We start from the raw sequence: 22,328 nt of genomic DNA, 5'->3' as shown, positions 1-22,328 counted from the left end.
AAAGAAAATTTATCTAAATATGTCTGACATATAGTAAGAAGAAAGTCAGTGCATGTTAGTTTTCCTCCCTTTCTGGTCCTTCACACTTGCTCTTTCCTTCTTTTTTTCCCCTTATTTGTCTCCCCTTTATCACACCCCTATTTCTTTTCTATCTCCTCCCATTCTGTTTCTTGGACCAAATTCCTTCTACCATCATTCATTCCTCCTGACATTTCCTCCTACAGGTCATTGTCCAGGGAGCGGACAGAGTTGGCCCTGAGATAGGTTGAGAACTGCAGAAACATACCAGCAGGTGTTGAAGACCGACAGTAAGAGAATCAAATAGAAGTCAAGCTCGGCCAGCTTCAGTCCACCCTGCCCCTAAGTTGTTCACCACTGTGACAGAGCTCAATGCTTGTTTTTCAGGTGAGTCTATCCAAGGTCAGAAGTGTCAGTCACTACACTTTCTGGGCCTCCACCTTTCCATACATGAATTAAAGAAGCTGAAATACTTGAGCAGTAAAATTTCAGAATTTTCCAAGTCATTATTCTCACTTTTCAGTCTTCTCAAGGTGAAAATTGGTCAAATTAGATGACCAAGACTTCTTAAAAGATGAGGAAATGTTATGAAAAGACATAAAGGCAGCCATCTTTTAGCTGAAGCCCCTCCCCCCAGGTTAATTGTTGGGTTTTGGTTTTCAGCGTTGATGAGATGGACATATACTTTCCTTCTGAGGGAAGACAAGGCCAGAGTCACCGAAGCTTTGGGATTAGGCCTTGTTGGGAGCTGTCTGGTTCTGTGGCCAAAGAAATTGCTTAGCTCTTATGGACACTGTGGATGCCTCAGATGCCTATAGTCGTGTCATGTCTATTAAGGCGGAAATAATGGACATGGGACCTACCTGGGAAAGTACACATTCTTCTTTACCATTATCCCTTTTGTCTCACCGAACCCTAGAATTATTTCTTGGAGCAGATGAAGGTAGAAATTTTGGCAATAATGGCAGATCTACTGGAATACCTTGCTTCAGGGCCAGCTGCCTTAATGAAGGCTGGGGAGTAGGGCCACAGCCAGCCTGGATCTGAGTTGTCCTCAAGGCAACAGTAGATACAAATATGGGCAAAAATGTAACAAAAAGGAAATGATAGCTCACCATCACTCATCTTGTTACCAAGTCCAAGTTGTACACACAACAGACGAGTAAGTCAAGAGACAAGATATTGGGGCAAGAAATAGAGACTTTATTTGGAAAGCTTGCAGACCAAAAAGATGGCAGACTAATATCCTAGAGAATTATCTTGTTTGGATTTGAATACAAGCTTCTTTTATGCTACAAAGAGGGGGAAATGGGAGAAAGTGAGGTCAAGAAGTGAAGAGTTGTTGCAGACCTTGAAGGGGACGTGGTAATCCTTTGTTCTTGAGTTGTTCAACATAGGGTGGGTCATTATGCTTCTGTTAATCCTGAACAAGATGGATGTTATTCCCTGCTCTGCAACCCCTTATCTCTATGTGGATGAGTGGATACTAAGCAAAGGAAGATTTCCTTTTTAATGATTAGCATATCTGAGCTAAGCAAAAGCATTTTAACTTTAAAGGTTAAGCCTGGGAGGCAGAGTTTCTGTGAGGGAACTATTTCATGTACTTCAGGTTTATAGGCCACATTCCTTTTATGATTCACTTTGCCAATATGCAGTTAGCAAGGCTGGGCAGGAGGCAACTAGCTACAGAACACAAAAACTGGAATTTAAAGAAAAAGAATTAAATATGGAGTCAGATTAGTTCTTCCCTGTTACAGATTCAAATTCCCAACATGTTTATTTAATGGATTTAAAGAAGCCAAAGAAGGAGTTCCCAACACGACACACACATGACACAGCGGAAACGAATTTGACTAGGAACCATGAGGTTGCAGGTTTGATCCCTGGCCTTGCTCAGTGGATTAAGGATCTCATGTTGCTGTGAGCTGTGGTGTAGGTCACAGAGGCAGCTTGGATCTGATGTTGCTGTGGCTGTGGCGTAGGCCAGCAGCTATAGCTCTGATTCAACCTCCATCCTGGGAACCTCCATATGCTGCAGGTATGGCCCTAAAAACCAAAAAAAAAAAAAAGGAAATTAAAGGAGATTTTAAAACAAACAACAAACAAAACAGATTTGAAGTCAAATGACTTTTTTTAAACCTTACTCTCACATTTTGTAAATTGAGGAAAATGTGCTTCTCCTGCATCATTTCTACTCTGTAGTAAGGGCAAAATGAGGTGGTAAATGTAAAAATGCAATTTACAATGTGAATGGAATGACTATACAAAATTATGGTGAATATAGAATTGGAGTCTATGTCTTTCTTTTGCAATGCAGGGAAGAAATCCCTAGAGTCCTGGGAAGAGTGCCCCGTGTATCTAGGAAGATAGATTAAATTAGAAAATATTTCTGGGGGAGTTCCCGTCATGGCGCAGTGGAAACAAACCTGACTAGTATCCGTGAGGATGCGGTTTCAATCCCTGGTCTCGCTCAGCAGGTTAAGTTGCTCAGATCTGGCATTGCTGTGCCTGTGGCATAGGCTGGAAGCTGCAGCTCCAGTTTGACCCCTATCCTGGGAACTTCCATATGCTGCACCTGTGGCCCTAGAAAGAAAGAAAGGAAATATTTCTGGTAGAATCAAGCAGAAGATTGAACCTCTAAGTTGAGTTTCAAGTAAATAAAGAAGTAGTTTCAGGAGTTCCGGTTGTGGCTCAGTGGTTAACGAATCCGACTAGGAACCGTGAGGTTTCCGGTTTGATCCCTGACCTTGCTCAGTGGGTTAAGGATCCGGCATTGCCATGACCTGTGGTGTAGGTTGAAGAGGTGGCTTGGATCCCGTGACCTGTGGTGTAGGTCGCAGACGTGGCTTGGATCCTGTGTTTCTGTGGCGACTACAGCTCCAATTAGACCCCCAGCCTGGGAACCTCCATATGCCGTGGGAGCAGCCCCAGAAAAGGCAAAAAGACAAAAAAAGAAAAAGAAGTAGTTTCATTCTGGAACTAGGATGAAGGCCCATATAAAAGCAATAAAGAATGTTGTTTCCAAAAGAAAAATAAAAAAAGGAGTTCCCGTCGTGGCGCAGTGGTTAACGAATCCGACTAGGAACCATGAGGTTGCGGGTTCGGTCCCTGTCCTTGCTCAGTGGGTTAATGGTCCGGCGTTGCCATGAGCTGTGGTGTAGGTCGCAGCCATGGCTCAGATCCCGGGTTGCTGTGGCTCTGGCGTAGGCCTGTGGCTGCAGCTCCGATTAGACCCCTAGCCTGGGAGCCTCCATATGCCGCGGAAGTGGCCCAAAGAAATAGCAAAAAAAAAAAAAGACAAAAAAAAAAAGAATGTTGTTTCCTTTTTGATCAAAGAAACTGAGAGTGAAAGAACTCTATGGTGAATGTGGGGTAGCCATAAGGCAATTGAAGTAACATGACGGCAATCAGAGAGAACTCAAACTTACTTGATGGAATTAGTATTAGTTTCCTAGGGCTGCCATAACTAAGTGGCTTAGACCAATAGAAAGGTATTTTTTCACTGTTTTAGAGGCTAGAAGTCTGAACTTATAGAGCCACCATGGCCCATGCTCCCTTTGAAACCTGTAGGGACAGACCCTTCCTTGCCTCTTCCAGCTTCTGGTAAGCCCAAACATCCCCTAGCTTGTGGCAGCACAGCTCCAATCTTTGTCTCCATCTTTATCAAATGTCCTTTACGAAGCCATCTTTTAATGAGGACATCAATCATATTGCATTAGGTGGTCAGTCCTACTCCAGTTATCACCTCATCTTAACCAGTTACATTGGCAAAGACCCTACTTCTCAAATAAGGTCGCATTCTGAGGTATTGCAGGTTAGGACTTCAATATATCTTTTGGGGGGAATATAATTCAGCCCATAAAATCGTAAATTTTCATGAATCGTTTTCTTCTTAGGAACCCTGTCTATGTTATCTAAACTGTTTCACAATGATTGGATCAAAGAAATAGAGATGGAGGAGTTCCCGTCGTGGCACAGTGGTTAACGAATCCTACTAGGAACCCTGAGGTTGCGGGTTCGGTCTCTGCCATTGCTCAGTGGGTTAACGATCCGGCGTTGCCGTGAGCTGCGGTGTAGGTTGCAGATAAGGCTCGGAACCCGCGTTGCTGTGGCTCTGGCGTAGGCCAGTGGCTACAGCTCTGATTAGACCCCTAGCCTGGGAACCTCCATATGCCGAGGGAGCAGCCCAAGAAATAGCAAAAAAAGACAAAAAAAAAAAAAAGAAAAGAAAAAGAAACAGTGATGGAGACAAATTGATCTGAGTCTCCCACCCTTTTCTACCCTAGCCCTAGGCTATTTGAGAAAGGCAGCAAGAATGACCTTGAGTCCAATTCAAGGCCTGGTTGAACTCACTAGAACCATGATTTATGATTTAGGTCTCAGAGAATTACCTCTGAGGTCTTTTTTGGTAATTATATTTCATCATTTTGAATAAAAACATGTAATTCATATATCAAAAAATCTTTCAGAAGTGATCCCAAAGTACTGGCCCAGATTTTATCTAAAATGTCAAGAATCAATACCTAGATAGATAGATTTTGGGTGATGAAAACAATTCAATCTTCCAGAAAAATAACATTTATAGAGGGAAGGGTATGTCTGAAAATTTGACTAATGTCAAATCAGGAAAGATGGAAGAATTTCAAATTGAAGATGTAGAAATTAAGGAGGAACCAAAGTTTTTTTTAATTAAAAATTTTTCTTTGTTTTTTAAATTTTTTTTATTTTTCTTGAACCAAAGTTTTTTGTTTTGTTTTTGTCTGTTTTGTCTTTTGGGGGCCGCACCTGCAGCACATGGAGGTTCCCAGGCTAGGGGTCTAATCAGAGTTGTAGCCACTGGCCTACACCATAGCAACAGCAACGCCACATCTGAGCCACGTCTGTGATCTACACCACAGCTCACAGCAACACTGGATCTTTAACCCAGTGATCGAGGCCAGGGATTGAACCCGCTACTTCATGGTTCCTAGTTGGATTTGTTTCCGCTGCACCGTGACAGGAACTCCAAACCAGAGTATTTTTAACAAGAGTGAGGTCAACAAAAACTGACTTTTAGAAAAGTAATAGAATAGAAGCAGAGTGTGGAGGAAGAGACTGGAGAAGATCTCGGGGGTGTGAAGAAGAGGAAATTTCCCCTTCTATCCTTCTTTGAGTTATCATGGCTGGACTAATAATGCAATGAACACAAAACAGATTATTAAGAGAAAAAGAAACAAATTTTAATTTGTGTGCACAGAGATCTTATAGAAATGGGTCCTCAGAGGAGTTCCCGTCATGGCGCATCAGAAACGAATCCAACTAGGAACAATGAGGTTGTGGGTTTCAGTCCCTGGCCTTGCTCAGTGGGTTAAGTAAGGATCCAGCGTTGCCATGAGCTGTGCTGTAGGTCCCAGAGGCGGCTGGGATCTGGTGTTGCTGTGGCTCTGGGGTAGACTGGCAGTAGGCCAGCTGCTGTAGCTCAGATTAGACCCCTAGCTTGGGAATCTCCATATGCTGCTGAGGGTGCAGCCCTAAAAAGAACTGGGTCCTCGGGAGTTTCCAATCAGGTATCTTTTATACTTTTTAGGCAAAGACACAATAGATTTGAGAAGAATTGACAGGACAAAGAAACTTAAGCTTTGGGTGCTTGATTAGTGAAAAACCTAAACAGAGTTTGGGCCTGGGGTGGTAAATTAAAGAAGTGACAAGTTTGTTTATACAAGCTTATCTGCCCAAATTCCCGATCTGATAGGGTGATAAGGGTGTTCTGATGCCTCTAGATTTAGAGTATACCTTTCACATGGGAGATTAATTTCCTGATTTCAGGGAAACAGGAGGATCTAAGTGTCTCTCGTGCATGATCATGTCTTAAGTAACTTTGATTCAAAATAATCAACATGCCATTAAGGCACATTTTGAGGTGGCCTGCCCCGAGCCCCAAGTAAGGAAGGAGACAAGCTAAAGGATGAAAGCAAACCCTGGAAAGAGCTAATGGGGATGTGAACTGTGGCTCCAGAAGAGAAGCAAAAGGGAACTGCAGCCCTAAGATTCCTTCAGGTGAATCAGAAATGTGAGATGTCTGCCTCCTTTTCTTCTGCTCAGTGTGTGCTCTGCACCTCACTTCTCATTGCTGGAGGCCAGGACCCAAGGTGCTCAAAAGCTCATAGGAATATTGGACTGGGAACCTGGAAAGTTGGGATTTTAGACCATTTGACCTGCTGATGAGATCTATTCTGCAGTGTCTCCTCACTACTCAAAGGCTAGTTATTGCAAGACGAGCACGTGTAAATCACTTCGGACGATGAAGATTTATTTAGTCACAACAATTGATGATCCATGTGGAACCAGAGCAAGGGCTCTTCAGTGAGAATTAGGAGTTTGCTTTCATTTCATCATTACCAACCTGTGACCTTTGATATATCACTTCTCTATGGGCTTCTGCTTTCTCATGCATAAAGATGAACATAGGGATGATCAATAGACTTCTAATTGCTTAACTGTTTCAGGCCTTGGGCAGAGTTCTTTGTAGGAAGTATCCCATTCCATCCTCAAACAGTCTTGGGAAGTAGACACTATTATTATGCTGATTCTAAAGATGAGAAAACTAAGGTTCAGCAACATTAACATTTTCTGAGACAAGGAGTTAGTCAGTGGCACACATGGGTATTGAATTCAATGGTCTCTATTGCTTCACAGACTAAAATTCAGCCATTATTTGAACTGTGAATGGATGCCAAGAGGCCAAGGAACTTGTGATTATGGGAAGGTCTGCGCCAAAAGAGAGAAGCCTTCAGCCTTCTGCATGGCTGCTCTAAATGTCTTGAGGACCTCCTTGGCTGGATATCAGTGATTAGGCCATAGATTATAGGCCTTTGAGAAGAAATCTGAGATAACTGAAAGCTTATTTTCCAACAGAGTTCACAAGAATTCAACCCCATCCAGACTTCAGTTTCAGGAGCAGAGAAAGCCTTTTGTGTGAACCTGGAAGAGGCAGGGCGGGTGGAGGGGACTGGATGGATAGGGGCTTACAACTGAGGAGGAAGAAGTTATCACTTCGATAATCAAGAGAGTTTAGTCAAGCTAAGCTGGCAGTGAAAAACCACATGGGAGCAGAGGAGGGACAGGAGAAAACACGGTGACTCTTCACTAAATCAAATACTTTCCAACAACTTTCTGATGGTTAACCTTATTAGAACCTCATAATAAATAGCTTTATGGAGTAAATAAGGGCAGAGATGATTACAATAATTTACAGAGAATGAAACTCCATCAAGCCCAAGGCTCTTCCCTAACTCACAGTTTAGAGCTTTCTCCTAGACAACTTCCATCTGTGAATGTGTATCCCTCATTTGTGTTACTCCGCATTAACAAGCCCTTCTCCAGCGAACCCATTACTCAGCGGGCTCGCCCCGCCACCCCCGGTCTGGACTTCAAAATTAGGAAATACAGTGTGCTGTTGATTAAGTGATGAAAGTTTGAGGGGATGGGACAAAGGATAATAGTCATCTGGGACAATGCTGCTCAAACTTTAGTTGCATGTGCATTACAGGAAGATCTTGATTTCAAAGGGTAGATTCTGATCCAATGATGGTAGCTTTATTTCTCGGATGCAGAGCCAGCACCTAGGAACCGCCAGTCACTTGGAGAAGTCGAGAGAGTACCTCAAGTTCCAAAGAGGGACTCCTCCCCCTTCACCTGCCAAAACGAGGTGCGGAAACATTCGCGGGTGGTCCAATCTCGGATGCGCCGGGTGTGCGGAGCCTTCGGGGCTTGCGGGCGGGGCCGAGGAAGCGGGGAGGAAGGTGGAGGCTGGGGAGAGCGAAGAAGAGGAACGCAGAGGGAGCGCGGGGTGGGCGGGGGTGGAGTGGGGTGGAGGTTTGCTTGTGTGAATGCTGCTCTGTGATTGGAGGGCACATCTTCAAACTGGCCCTTGCCTGGGCCACAAAAGGAGCACAGGTGCCCGGGGACCTGAGACTCGCCTGGAGTGCAGAGTTGGAGCCATGACCCCGCAGTTCTGGGCCTCCTGTCTTTTCTCACTGTGCCTGGTTGGCTTCGCTCAGCTGATCCCAAAGGAGCAAAAGATGAAGGTGAGTGCCCCGCAGGGAAACCAGCACGTTTTAACTAAATTGGTCTCCAAGGATGCAAGGGGTTCTTTCTCCTCTTCAAGTCCATCTCCCCAGCGCTTCTTAACTGACATCTGCCACTGCTGTCCTCCGAGGCAGAGACTCCCATAAACCGCCGTTCTTACGCGCGGGTGGTCCCTCCTAAGCCTAGTGATTCACTGGCCGAAAGTGAGCTAAGGACGCAGGATGCTCTCACTGCATTCATCTTTGCCCCCCACCCCACCCCACCCCCGCCGCCCCAGTCTGCCAATTGATAGCCCAGAGCCTGTCACACCCTCCATTCTGGTCTGGAACCTTGAGCCTGTCCCCTCCATTCTGGTCTGAATCCTTGCGGCCTGGGAAATGCACGTGAAGTAGCAAAGGGATTAACAGGAAGGCTGACCCATTTGCTCTTGGAGAGCCTGAAACCCTGGGGCAGGTGGAAAATAAGCTGGTGCTGGAATGTGCTCTGAGTTTCAGGATAGATGAAGAAGGGCCCTTTTTTTTTTTTTCAGGGCATAATAAAACATAAAAGGCCAGGAGGGTTGTTGGCCAGTTTTAGTTTTAGGGGAGGTGGTGTGGCCAGGCAGGAGTAAAGCTCAGATCAGAGAATTTGTGCTCCAAATCAGCTGATGCCCTCCAGGAAAAGGGCCCACACTGGGTGTTGGCAGCCACCCTGGAAAAGTTGTGTGTATATGTCTCAGGATGCAGGGTGGGAACTGGAGTAAATGACTTGAAGCACCAACCATTATTAACTTCAAAATTAGGCAAATTCACTCAAAAACTCAACCTCTCTGTGACATTAAGCCTGTTAAATATCTTTTATTGGCTCCTTTTTCTCCTCTCTGAAAGCTAGAGAAAACCCATCGTGTAGTGCAGTGATTTCCAGATTTCAACTCACATAAGAATCACCAGGGGGGCTTGTTAAAGCACAGATTACTGGATTGTACCCCCAGTTTCTGATTCAGTAAGTCTTAGGGGAGCTCACAATTTTATATATATGTATATATGTGTGTATATATATATAGTTTTTTGTTTGTTTTTTTTTAGGGCCACATCTGCAGCATATGGAAGTTCCCAGGCTAGGGGTTGAATCAATACAGCTGCTGGCCTATACCACAGCCACAGCAACTCAGGATCCTAGCAGAAAATTGCAACCTACACCACAGCTCATAGCAACGCCATCCTTAACCCACTGAGCGAGGCCGATGATCGAACTGGCATCCTCATGGATACTGTTCAGGCTTGTTACAACTGAGCCATGATGGGAACTCCTCAGAATTGTATTTTTTAATATGTTCCCAGATGATATTTATGCAGATCCTCAAGCAACACTTGAGTGCTTTGTTATTGGGTTCATGTGAAGTGTAAGATTATGCATATAATAAAAAGATTTTATAAATATAATATAAAGATGTATGGAGTTTCCGTCGTGGTGCAGTGGTCAACGAATCCAACTAGGAACCATGAGGTTGTGGATTCGATCCCTGGCCTTGCTCAGTGGGTTAAGGATCCGGTGTTGCCGTGAGCTGTGGTGTAGGTTGCAGACATGGCTCAGATCCCGTGTTGCCGTGGCTGTGGTATAGGCCGGGAGCTACAGCTCCAATTAGACCCCTAGCCTGGGAATCTCCATGTGCCACAGGAGCAGCCCTAGATAAGGCAGAAAGACAAGAAATAAAAAATAAAAATAAATAAAAGATGTAGCTTTACTTATATTATAGCTGTAGTAAGGTCATTTCCCATCTCTAAAATTTAAAAAAAAAAAAAAAAAGTCAACCAGGTCTGTGTCAGCAGCTGCTACCTGGTAAAGTGTGGAATTTCTGTTGTAGAAAATCATCTTGTGAATAAAAAGCTATGTTTTAGGGTGTTCAAATAGACCTAAGCAAACTGGAGCAGAGCTGAAAGCTGGGAAGATCAAGCTCTTCAAGTCTGCAGTATCCTTGGTATTCTACATCCCAGTTCACAGGGTTGTATCTATGTGTGAGGCAGACAACTAGAAGCTGTTGAGACCCAAGCTGAGGTAGGATGAAGACAAGGAAAATGGAGGCTCATAAATGACAGCTCACAGGATGATTTCCAGGTCATGTGTATGTATATATATGTGTGTGTATGTGTGTGTGTGTATGTATATGTGTATGTATATGTATGTACATGTATATATATATAAGTATATGTATATATGTATGTATATATAGAGAGAGTCTTTTTAGGGCCATACCATATGGAGGCTAGCATATGGAGGTTCCCAGGCTAGAGGTCCAGTCAGAGCTGTAGCTGCCTGCCTACACCACAGCCACAGCAATGGGAAATCCAAGCTTTGTCTGTGACCTGCACCACAGCTCATGGCAATGCCGGATCCTTAACCCACTGAGCGAGGGTGGGGATTGAACCCACGTCCTCATGGACATTAGTTGGGTTCATTAACCGCTGAGCCATATGGGAACTCCATTATATACATATTTTTAAATTGCAGTGGCAACAAAGACATGCTAGAAACTATTTAGCATGGAGGCAGCATGAATGCAAAAAAGAATGCAGGCACACAGGTGACAACAATTTCATAGTGGCTAATGCCACCAGATATGTGGATTGATGTGTGTACACGGATGTGCGTGGATGTATGGACACATAGGGAAGGTGCCTGCCCTAGGGTCAGCCTCCTTTTCTCCAAGGATAGTGAAGGGGAAGCTATTGTCTGCTGTCCTGGTAGAAGAACTTACAGAGGTAGAAAATGATAAAAGAGTTTTTTGCCTCACTGTCCCCACAGGAACTCACCTACAAGCATTTCCTTCACTGCACAGGGCAGATGTTATGGACTAAGGTTCCTTGGAAGCTCACTTAAATTGTTCTAAAATTCTGAAAGTTTTCTCCACTTCCCAGGAACCCATCTCCTCAAATAACGTTACCCTTTTGCTCCAGGTCCTGTCTCCCTTTTTCCCTTGGTATGTTTGTAGAGAGGAAGTCTCTTCTCTTTGCTTCCAATTTTATATAAAGATAAGAAGAAACAGATATCGAGGATGAATTTTGTAGATACTGGTGAGCTCCCACTGGCAAATCTCTGGAAAACCTTCAATGGAATCCAGAGGAGCAAGCTATTGGCCCAGTTGTAAGGGGAGGAAATTACAGTCAGAATACACAGATGAGAAATTGATGTAAAACTTATTTCTGTTATCAGAAACTGCCAAAGCCTGTTAAGAATATTTGAGAAGGGGGTGGGATGCCTGGATCAGGGGTGTTAGGGTGTAGAAGAGAGTGCAATGTTGAAGAATGGGGAAAATTATATTCATATTCCAGGAATGGGGAAGGCATTATAAAGTGCTTGTCCCATTTTAAAAAATAGATTTTCAATTTGAAGATATAAATTCTAGTTGTGGCATCAGCCATAACTAAAAACATTACTCAGAAATTTCAGTTCTTAGAGTTTCAAAACTTTCACAGATGTTGGGGATTGTTGTGTATCTGATCATTGCCTCATTATGGTTATTTTGTTACATTCTAGATGGATTGCTACAAGGGGGTGACAGGCACCATCTATGAGTATGGAGCCCTCACCCTCAATGGCGAGGAGTACATCCCGTTCAAGCAGTACGCAGGCAAACACGTCCTCTTTGTCAACGTGGCCACCTATTGAGGCTTGACAGCTCAGTATCCTGGTAAGAACTATGTTTCAACTCTGTGGGAACTGGCTTTGTCAGATGGCCAAATTCTAAATCCAGAAGGTTTTGCTAATTTGTTATTAGGAGGAAGCAGGGGGATGAGAGGATAGGTGATCATGTGATTCTGTTCCCCTAAATCCTCCCACTTCTCTGCGCCTTACAATGCCAGGAGAATTATCTCCAGGTTTGAGAACTAAGATTCTCTCAAAGATTTAGATGGGGATCACCAGGAGCACATCTGTAGTCGAGTTTATTCCTCAGCGCCCTAAGGGAGAACAAACACTATAGGGAGCCAGGGGGCTTCTCAGCAAGAAGGAATTAGAAATTACTTATTTGAGGATTGGGTTTGTGTTAGGTGATTGGGGAAGGGTTCAAGGAATTGAAGTTTTGCTCTGGATTGGATGCTGTCAGGAAATGAGGAAATGGGCATAGTTCAGTGATTGGGTATCTTAATAAGTCACATCTATGCATTAGGAGGAATAAAGCAAGGCCAAAACTATAGCTGGTAAAGAAGCAGCAGTCGTTATATATTGATAAGAATAGGATGGTACTAGTTCGTTTGTTTGTTTGTTTGTGTCTTTTAGGGCCGAAACTGCGGCATATGGAGGTTCCCAGGCTAGGGGTCAAATCGGAACTGTAGCCGCCAGCCACAGCAACACCAGATCCTAGCCGTGTCTGCAACCTACACCACAGCTCACGGCAATGCCGGATCCTTAACCCACTGAGCAAGGCCAGGGATCGAACCCCCTGTGGATACTAGTCAGACTTGTTAACCGCTGAGCCATAAGAGGAACTCCTGAGGTCATTTTTATGATTTGGACTATGTTCATGTTTTGACTGATTATTATGGAGTGGTCCTTGTTTTTGTCTTGATTCGTCATGGCCACTTACTGTGTGCAATTGATCTTCTGTGAAACTGTGTTCAACAGGAGAACATCAAATCCTAGCTGTGATTCCCAGGCCAGAACCTAGGTTTCAGGGGCTGACTCACTGGTGACTTCCAGTAACAAAAGGAGAGAGGTTGATCTTTGATCTTTTGGGAAATGCCCTTGAGTTCCACAGGCATCTCCAAAAGGCAGCAAAGAGGATGGGCGTTCCTGCTGTGGCTCCGTGGGTTATGAACCCAACTAGTATCTGTGAGGATGTGGGTTCCATCCCTGGCCTCGCTCAGTGGGTTAAGGATCTGGCATTGCTGTGAGCTGTGGTGTAGGTTGCAGATGGGCTTGGATCTCATGTTGCTGTTGCCATGGCATGGGCCAGGAGCTGCAGCCCTACACTGGGAGTTCCTACCCTAAAAGAGAAAAAAAAAACAAAAACCAGGAAAGGTTATTTAAAGTTTTAGATGGATTATACTACAGATTGATATAGTTTTCAACATGCCAGGAACTTTATTTTCTGCTTTTTAAAAAAAGTTCAAAATAAATTCAAAAGGTCAATTGTATCCAATGCCACAAAAAAAAAAATCAATCAAAATAATACATGGACAAGTTTTAAGAAAAATTTTCCACTTATTGACATTAGTATCTATTCAACTGATCAGAAATATAAAGTCCTATCAATGTCTTTATTTTTTTTTTTTTTTTTTCTGCACTGGGAGCATGTGGAAGTTCTCAGGCCAGGGGTCGAACCTGCGCCACAGCAGTGACAACGCCAGATTAAGGATCTGAGCCCCATTGAGTCACCAGGGAACTCTCTATCAATTTGTCTTCATGGAGTTTCAATAATAAGAAATCCAAGAATTTTCTCCTTTTTAAACACCACTTAAGTGTAGGCATATTGCAATCTCACTTCTAAGATATGTGGCGCACCAGTTTTTGATATTTGAAAATTAAGAAACAGCAAGTGCTCTGATTTGAATATTTGTGTCCCCTCACCCCTCAGATTCATATGTTGAACTCCTAATGTGGTCATAATAGGTAGGGTGCTTAGAGAGTAAAGCCCTTGTGAATGCGATTAATGCTCTTATAAAAGAAACTCCAGAGGGCTCCCTAGTCCCTTCTACCTTGTGAGGACACAGCAAGAAGTTGGCGGTCTGCAATCTGGAGTAGGGTCTTTGCCAGAACATTCCATACTGACACCATGATCTTGGACTTCCAGGTTCCAGAAATATGAGAAATAAATTTCTTATTTACTTATTTATTTATAAGCCATCCAGTCTGGTATTTTGTTACAGCAGTCTGAATGGACTAAAGCAGAGGGGACTGCTTGACGTAAGCAAAAATTATATTAAAATACTTCCTCGTCCAAAGAACAACAAAAACCAAATGGTTCACATTCACCAAGAGACGTTAAAAACCTTTTCAATTTAATGGTGAAATTGTACATAAAAAGATACTCTCTATTTAGAATGGATACACAACAAGGTCCTACTGTATTGCACAGGGGAATATATCCAATCACCAGGCATAGACCATGATGGAAAAGAATATAAAAAGTAATATATATGTGTAACTGAGTCACTTTGCTGTACAGTGGAAATTGGCATAACAATGTAAGTCAATGATACTTCAAATTTTTTTTTCTTTTTTGTCTTTTGTCTGTTTAGGGCCACACCCATGGCATGTGGAGGTTCCCAGGCTAGGGGTCTAATCCAAGCTGTAGCTGCCAGCCTATGCCAGAGCCACAGCAACGCCAGATCCAAGCCGCATCTGCGACCTACACCACAGATCACTGCAACGCTGGATCCTTAACCCATTGAGCAAGGCCGGCGATGGAACCCTCAACCTTATGGTTCCTAGTCAGATTCACTTCCGGTGTGCCACGATGGGAACTCCAATGATACTTTAATTTTAAAAATGTTTAAAAAGATACTCTCAATAGTACAGATATTGGAAAGACCTAGACATTTAAAATAATTTGGGAGTCATTTTGTATTTATTATTTTTATATACAATTAACTCTAGGGAAAATTTGAGAAGCTACAGACTAAATTTTTTAATATTTTATAAAAATCTCAGAATTTAATTATAAGAGCCTAAACAAAAGTTTAGCAACATTTTAGTGAGTGGAGATTTTCCTCCCTTGAAAAAGTTAAACTTGAAAAATACAGTAAGCTTAAAAAGTCGAGGTGTGTAAACAGCAGTACCATGGAATGTGAATTTGCTTTTAAATCTGCTTTAATGAAATTCAGTTTTACCTTAAACTTATTGACTAGATGGTACATTCACAATATTCAAAATTTTAAAAATACAAAAGGGTTTTACAACGAAATCATCCACATTTCCTTCCTTTTGGGCAACCAGTGTCATCAGTTTATAGTGTACCTTTCCATAAATGTTTAACGCAGGTGCAAGCAAGTCAGCCTCTCTCTCTCCCTCCCATCTCACACACACACACACACACACACACCAATATCCACATGCACAAATGGTTCTGCACCTTGCTTTTTCACATAATAAACTATCTTCGACTTCATTCTGTATCACTGCATGAGGAGTTTCCTTATTCAAGATATATTGCTGTGCTGTAATTTAAAATAGTTCATGGGAATCGTGAAGAGCATCTCACTCAAATGAGATTTGAATTTACTCTAGATGATCACATTGAGAGAATTAAAGGAACTTGTCAAAGGACTAGAACCAAGGTCCGCTAGGTGTTTCAGCAATAGGAAGGAAATATTCCTTCCCCCCATTTTTTTTTTTTTTTTAATGGCCACAGCACCCACTGCATATGAAAATTCCTGGGCCAGAGATTGAATCCAAACCCCAGCTGGGACATAGGCAACTCCAGATCCTTTAACCCCCTGCTTGGGGCCAGGGATCAAACTCATGTCTCCATAGCGACCCAAACCGATGAGGTCAGATTCTTAACCCACTGTGCCACTCTAGGAAACAAATATTCTTTTTTTAAAAAAATGTTTAATTAGGAGTTCCCGTCGTGGCGCAGTGGTTAACGAATCCGACTAGGAACCATGAGGTCTCGGGTTCGGTCCCTGCCCTTGCTCAGTGGGTTAACGATCCGGCGTTGCCAGTGAGCTGTGGTGTAGGTTGCAGACGCGGCTCGGATCCCGCGTTGCTGTGGCTCTGGCATAGGCCGGTGGCTACAGCTCCGATTTGACCCCTAGCCTGGGAACCTCCATATGCCGCGGGAGCGGCCCAAGAAATAGCAACAACAGCAACAACAACATCAACAACAACAGACAAAAAAAAAAAAAAGTTTAATTATAGTTGATTTACAATGTTCCCCCAATTTTTGCTGTAAACGAAGTGACCCAGTTATACATTAATATACATTCTTTTTTCATATTATCCTCTATCATGTCCCATCACAAGTGATTGGATATAGTTCCCTGTGCTCTACAGCAGGATCTCCTTGCTTATTCACTCCAAATGCAATAGTTTGCAATTACTAACCCCAGACTCCCAGTTCCTCCCACTCCCTCCCCCTCTATCTTGGCAACCACAAGTCTGTTCTCCATGTCCGTGAGTTTGTTTCTTTTCTGTAGATAGGTTCATTTGCCATATATTAGATTCCAGATATAAGTGATATCATATGGTATTTGTCTTCCTCTTTCTGACTTCTTTCACTTAGTATGAGAGTCTCTAGTTCCATCCTAGTTGCTGCAAATGGCTGAGTAAGGGAAAGAAATATTCATCAAGGCTAACAATAAGAGGGATAATAATTGAACAAATATCTAACAATAGGAAGGTATTTTCTTGTAAGAAGAGGTCCTTAGGGAGATGCCAAGAGATAGAGCTGAGTCTGAATGAGACTGACTGGTGCTAGTCATGGGGCAGTAAATCTGACCTGCAATGAAGACAGAAATAATGGTACAAGTCCAGACAGAGAGTTGGAAGGCTTCCTGCCAATGGTAAAGAACACTTTGGAGTTTGTAGCCTAGAATCTCAGTTAGTGTTCTAGGGAAATGGCATCAGTTATGTCACTGGAACTGACAAGAAAGTAAAGAATGCCCAGGAGCTAGGCTTAGCATTTCTCCGATTCCCTCTACAACTCCCAAAGAGCACCCCTGGGAAGGTGACTGGAGTGTCTTCATGAGACACGGGTGGGGGGGAGTATGCGTATTTTGTTCGCCTTTCCTTAAATATTTTTTGATCTATCAACCAGTCCTCCAGATAAGGAAGGCAATGGCATTTAAATCTGACTTATCTTCAGAATCAAACAGGGATATCCTCTCCCCCTGCCCCCCTCACAACACACACACACACACACACACACACTCACACACACACCCAGAATAATAAATACTCTGTGCCTGTTAAGAAGGGCTCCTATTGGGTGATGAAGTGAAGCCACTTATGGGAACTATTGCACAAAAGAAATGGCAGCTATTTTGATGTGTTTATGGTAACCTATGTTCTAGGTTTTTGCTCTGCTTCCTCAGTTTCTGTAATCTTGAACCCTTCCCTTCATAGTCATTAGCTTATTCATGTGATAAAGGGATAAATCAGTGGTCTTTTATCTTCAAAGTAGGGCTACTGACTAGACTACCCTTGCTGTTCCTTCTCTACCAACAGAACTGAATGCACTACAAGAGGAGCTGAAGCCTTTTGGTGTAGTTGTGTTGGGCTTTCCCTGCAACCAATTTGGAAAACAAGAACCAGCAAAGAACTCAGAGATTCTTTTGGGGCTCAAGTAAGTGCCTCGTGAGACCCCAAAGAGACCCTGTCAAGATTTTCCTTCTACATTATCTAGAGGCTACTTATTCCAGAAACTTCTGGGGGTGGTTGATAGATTAATGGGTTCAAGAGCATCATGGTGATGCTTTGAATTCAGTCTTGCCCTGCTAGCAGTGCTCATTAATTCTCTCTACTTCTGAATTATTTAATGAGAAAATTAGGGGACACCTAATGGAAAAGAAGCACAGGAAAAAAGGAGAGAATATAGGAAATAGAAATCAATCAAGAATCCTAACCCTTAGGAGTTCCCGTCATGGCTCAAGAGATTAATGAACCTGACTAGCATCCATGAGAATGCTGGTTTGATCCCTGGCCTTGCTCAGTGGGTTAAGGATCTGGTGTTGCCGTGAGCTGTGGTGTAGGTCACAGACGAGGCTCGGATCCAGAGTTGCTGTGGCTGGGGTATGGGCCAGCGGCTACAGCTCCAATAGGACCCCTATCCTGGGAACTTCTATATGCCATGGGTGTGGCCTTAAAAAGACAAGGAAAAAAAAAAAAAAAGAATCCTAACCTTTAAATATTGCTTTCCAATTTTCTTGAAATCATTTATTGGCTCCATAAAGCCTATGCATGAAGTCCTGGTTCCCAGAGATTTCTTTTTTCTCACTTTCCCTGTCCACAACCTCTCTTGCTTCATCTCTAATTTCCTTTTGTGGTGAAGTTTTGGAAGCTGTTACTATCCATCCTTGTCTTAACTTGGATCCTCTTAGAAACCCTCTGGTTCTTTGCAGATATGTGCGTCCAGGTGGTGGCTTTGTTCCCAATTTTCAGCTCTTTGAGAAAGGGGATGTAAATGGAGAAAAAGAACAGAAGGTCTTTACCTTCCTGAAGGTAAGTGAACAAATACTGGCACGGATTGGTGAGAAAGATAGAGATGCCCCGAAAGCGTGGAGGTCAAGTCTAGGATTGAGTTTGGACTCCTTGGAAAGAAATGCTCAGATAAGTTCAAGGACCAAGGCAATATCTGTTGTGAGCCTTTAGCTTTAAGTAGAGGAAATATATAACATATGGGAGCTCAGACATAGACTACTTTTCCATACTGAATGGTAATAATTCTTTCATTCAACAAACATTTATCAAATTCCTAGTTATATGCAAGAACTAGGCTATCCAATGAGTTAACAAATATTAATAGGGCATAGCCTCTTCCCTGAAAGAATTCATATCTAATCAGGGAGACAGATATAGAAAAATATAATGCAAGTGTCATGTGATAATTAAATTTAAAGTCACAGAGGTTTAGAACCACAGAAACCCAGGTAGAAGGACACTTTTTTTTTTCAGCTAAAGAAACCGAAGCTATAAAAATGCTATGACTTACTATAGAAAAGAGAAGTTAGTCTTTCATTGAAGCATCATGGAAGTGAAGGAGAGACAAGGAAAGAAAGATATTTTTTCTATTTTCTATCATACTAACACTTGGTCATTTGGTTGGGAATAGTTGTAATGGTAATGACGTATTGAAAAGTCTGTGCTTCATTAAGGAGCATATCAAGTAGTTAATATATGACTTTCTAGGGGTGGGGTAAGACTGGACCACACAGAAGCAGAAAAAAAAAAAAAAAAAAACCCTATCTTTTTATTTCCATATCTCTGCTCCAGAACTCCTGCCCTCCAACCTCTGATCTTTTGGGCTCATCAAACCAACTCTTCTGGGAGCCCATGAAGGTCCATGACATTCGCTGGAACTTTGAGAAGTTCCTGGTGGGGCCTGATGGAGTCCCTGTTATGCGCTGGTACCACCGGGCTTCAGTCAGCACAGTCAAGTCAGATATCATGGAGTACCTGAAGCAGTTCAAAAGCGAATAGGAAAGGCCAGAGACCATCAGGAAGTTGCCTCCCACCTGAAGAACACATTTAAGGATCCATATTTGTTCCAGATGCCTACTCAGCCTCCACATGATCAAGCCATCTTGTACTGCCCAAATACCTATGTGTGTGTGCATATGTGTGTGTGTGTGTGTGAGTGAGAGAGAGAGACAGAGGATTAAAGGAAAGAAAACCTATCTCCCAACCCTCTGATCCCAAAGCATCTAGTTTTCCCCACTCTATTCCCAAGGATAATTATAGGTGTACGGTTCAGACTACCCATGTCCCTAAAAGGGGAGTCCCAGAAGTCCTCTCATTTCCCCATCCTGAAGGTTTAAAGAAAGCAGAAACTGGCAGCAAGACTCTCAAGAGCTCCTTAATAGCCTCTTCTCTCCTCCAAGATAGGCATGCATTTTTGTTAAACTCTTTCTTTCTCCAATTAGTTTTCCTTTAGTCCCCTGACACCCTGCAGTCTTCTTATAGGATCTCTGAAGGCAGAGTGAAAGCAGAAACCTCACTTCACCTGAAAGGAGGGGCATCTCTATGATGGTGGATCTCAAAGCCCCTGTGGGTCAGACCCTACCAGAGCCTTCCTTGGTGCCTGTCCCTTAGTGCATTCAGGTCATGGCACCAAGGCGGGGATGTTCCTTCATTCTGAACGATGGGTTTCTCATCACCTTGAAACTCATTCTAATCACTGCCTCAAATTAAAAAACAAAAACAAAAATTCTGCAGCAGCTAGCTTCCTGTGGTGTTTTCCCAGTCCCTTATGTTTGGAGTCATACCACTTCTTCCTTTCTCACTCTGTTTTTGCTTCCTTGGCTACCTACCTCACCCAGCTCTTCAGTATTTTGTTTTCCTCAAAAGCGCTCTAGACCTTTCATTGGCCCATCCAAAAACACTGGTTGGGACTGGCTGCTCATAGAGTTGCTGTGACATGAACACAGATGGCTTAGGGTCAGCATCCTCTGTACCCTCCCATTCTGGTCTCCTGGAGAACCCCTGAAGGGGAGGACTCCTTTCTTCTTCAGGTATCTCCTCTCTTTCTCTCTCAAAACATATATAAACATTTCTGTTTATAAAATTAATTTCTGCTCACTGTTAAAAAATCTAAAACCAGGTAAAAATAGAAGAAATCATAACAAAACCCTCTCCTAATCAGAGGAGTAAAGAACATGCTGGAAGCCCTATCTAGCCCATGCTCTTTTAGAATTTAAGTTCAGTCTTTTATATTAAGATGAATTTCAGAATATCAAAAACAGGAAAGAGAAGATTGTATGAGGAACAAAATAGGTGTTTTTCTTTCCCTTTTCACAAGTTACTATGAACATAGGTACAGGCACTTTAAAATATTTTTTTTGCACTTAAAAATAACATGAAATTTAAACATCAGTGAGTAATGTCAAACATTATAACCCTGTTGTGTACCTAAATAGAAATGTGATCCCTGACTTAATCTTTATACAGCAACAGTGATTCTTAAGACTCTTAACAATTCATAGGTAATAGACATACATGAAAAATGGAAAATAGTTTCAAAATATTTGGATGTTTTGCCTTCTTGAACTCAAAACCTAGTAAGAAAAAAATTGATTAAAAAAAAAAAAAACAAAACCTGGCCATTCTTGGCCATAACCCACAGGATTTGAGACTTTATAAGTCTCTTACTAAGCACTAGGGCAGTTAGGACAGTGAGGGGATTACAGAGCCAGCTCTGGTAGCTGAGAAAGGTGTGTTTCATTTTTTAGTTTCTTTGAAATCTCTGCACTTCTTGAGAACCTCTAGGGAACTCAACACTCCTCAGAAGGCTTCCAAATCTGCTTCTGTTTTCAGATCAGAATATTCCAGGTGCAGGAAGTTGGTGAGGAGGATGGGGTGAAACAATGTATAAAATTCTCTCAAGACACTGGTTCAGGCCAAATCAGGAAACGGTGGTGTATCAAAGTGAACCCTCCAGGGGAGCAACATTGCTGCTCCACAGTAAAGACCTAAAGTGAGGAAGGTGGAGGACTGCAGCTTCAACATGAGTGCATTATGCCTGAGTGTCTAGGAGAGGTCTCAATCCTGCCACCGGCTGCTCGGGAAAATCCAGGTGTCATACTCCTGATGCCCTCCAGTGGCTGGCTCTGAAGAGAAAAAGACAGGATGTTCTGGGGAAAACCAAGACCAGAATAATGAAAAACTAATTTCCTTAACTTCCCTGGGAGATGAGTATAGGTGAGGGGCAGGTGTGGAAGCAGCCATCCTGATCACAACATTGCAGATGCTGCTGCTGCTGATAGTCTTTATAAAGAAAAGATCAAGAGATACAGCTTTCCCCTTCTCCCTTTCCCACCAATCCACGTGACAGATCTTAGTCCCCAAGGAAAGCCACAGGCAGAACCTTCTGGGAGGGGCAGACTGCCCAAGAGGATCTCAGAAACTCCAGGCTGTTATAGCACTGAAAACTTGACTAGGACTATCGTGGTGATCACCATCATCACTGGCTCTACTAATGCTGCAAATTTTTTCTTTGAACCTGACATTCCCACGATCTCCCATGTAAATTAGATAGTTGTGAGCTAATTGATTCCAAGACCAGTGTTGTCATATAAATCTACTACCCCTACAAACCACCTGGCAGGCATCTAAAATCACTAAGGCTCCACTAATGATAAAACCTTTGAGGAGAGTCCCTGAGCAGGAGGATGTTCTGAAGTTGCAGAGAACCAGGACTCAACCCCTTTCGAATCATTCTATTCCCCGTTTGTCAAGCAGCCCACCCCTGCAATTAAGACCCCAATGCAGTCTCCTCCATGACAGTTACTGCATAGATGTAGTATCTTCCCTGTGGACAGTGTGGACACTGGTGGTTCTTGGACTTTGAGAGTGCCCGTGTTAGTTCCCCAAATCTGATAAAGAGTAGCTGAAGTCCCTCCCAAAACACATCAAATCTTGCTCTGTGGTCTCATGAACACTCCTCGATGTGGCTTCGGGTCCCAGTAAACAAAAGCTGAGACTAGGATTCAGGTATGCAGAATTTACTGGCGGGTGGCCTCAGAAGAGGGAATCACTGAAGCAAAATAGGGCAGAGAAAACAGAGTTGTAAGAATGCAATGTCTATGGAGTTTAATTTTGGATAAATTACA

General features: G+C 42.9%; 1 protein-coding gene across 1 annotated transcript; it reads left to right on the top strand.

The window, feature by feature from the left end:
* The first annotated feature begins 7,984 nt into the window (after positions 1–7,984).
* On the top strand, positions 7,985–19,934 carry GPX6 (glutathione peroxidase 6). The gene is given in 5 exon segments (NM_001137607.1): positions 7,985–8,084; positions 11,599–11,752; positions 17,230–17,347; positions 18,123–18,222; positions 18,994–19,934. Coding segments are annotated over 5 exon segments (666 nt in total). The 5' UTR covers positions 7,985–7,997; the 3' UTR covers positions 19,201–19,934.
* Positions 19,935–22,328: the final 2,394 nt, after the last annotated feature.

Source organism: Sus scrofa, chromosome 7, assembly GCF_054392235.1.
Source record: "Sus scrofa isolate SSC_HxYL_T2T_F1_AM1 chromosome 7, Sscrofa_HxYL_maternal_Yorkshire_Landrace_v2.0, whole genome shotgun sequence".
Classification (NCBI taxonomy): Eukaryota; Metazoa; Chordata; class Mammalia; order Artiodactyla; family Suidae; genus Sus; species Sus scrofa.
The sequence above is the reverse complement of the archived record's forward strand: the minus strand, read 5'-3'. Positions and strand labels throughout refer to the sequence as shown.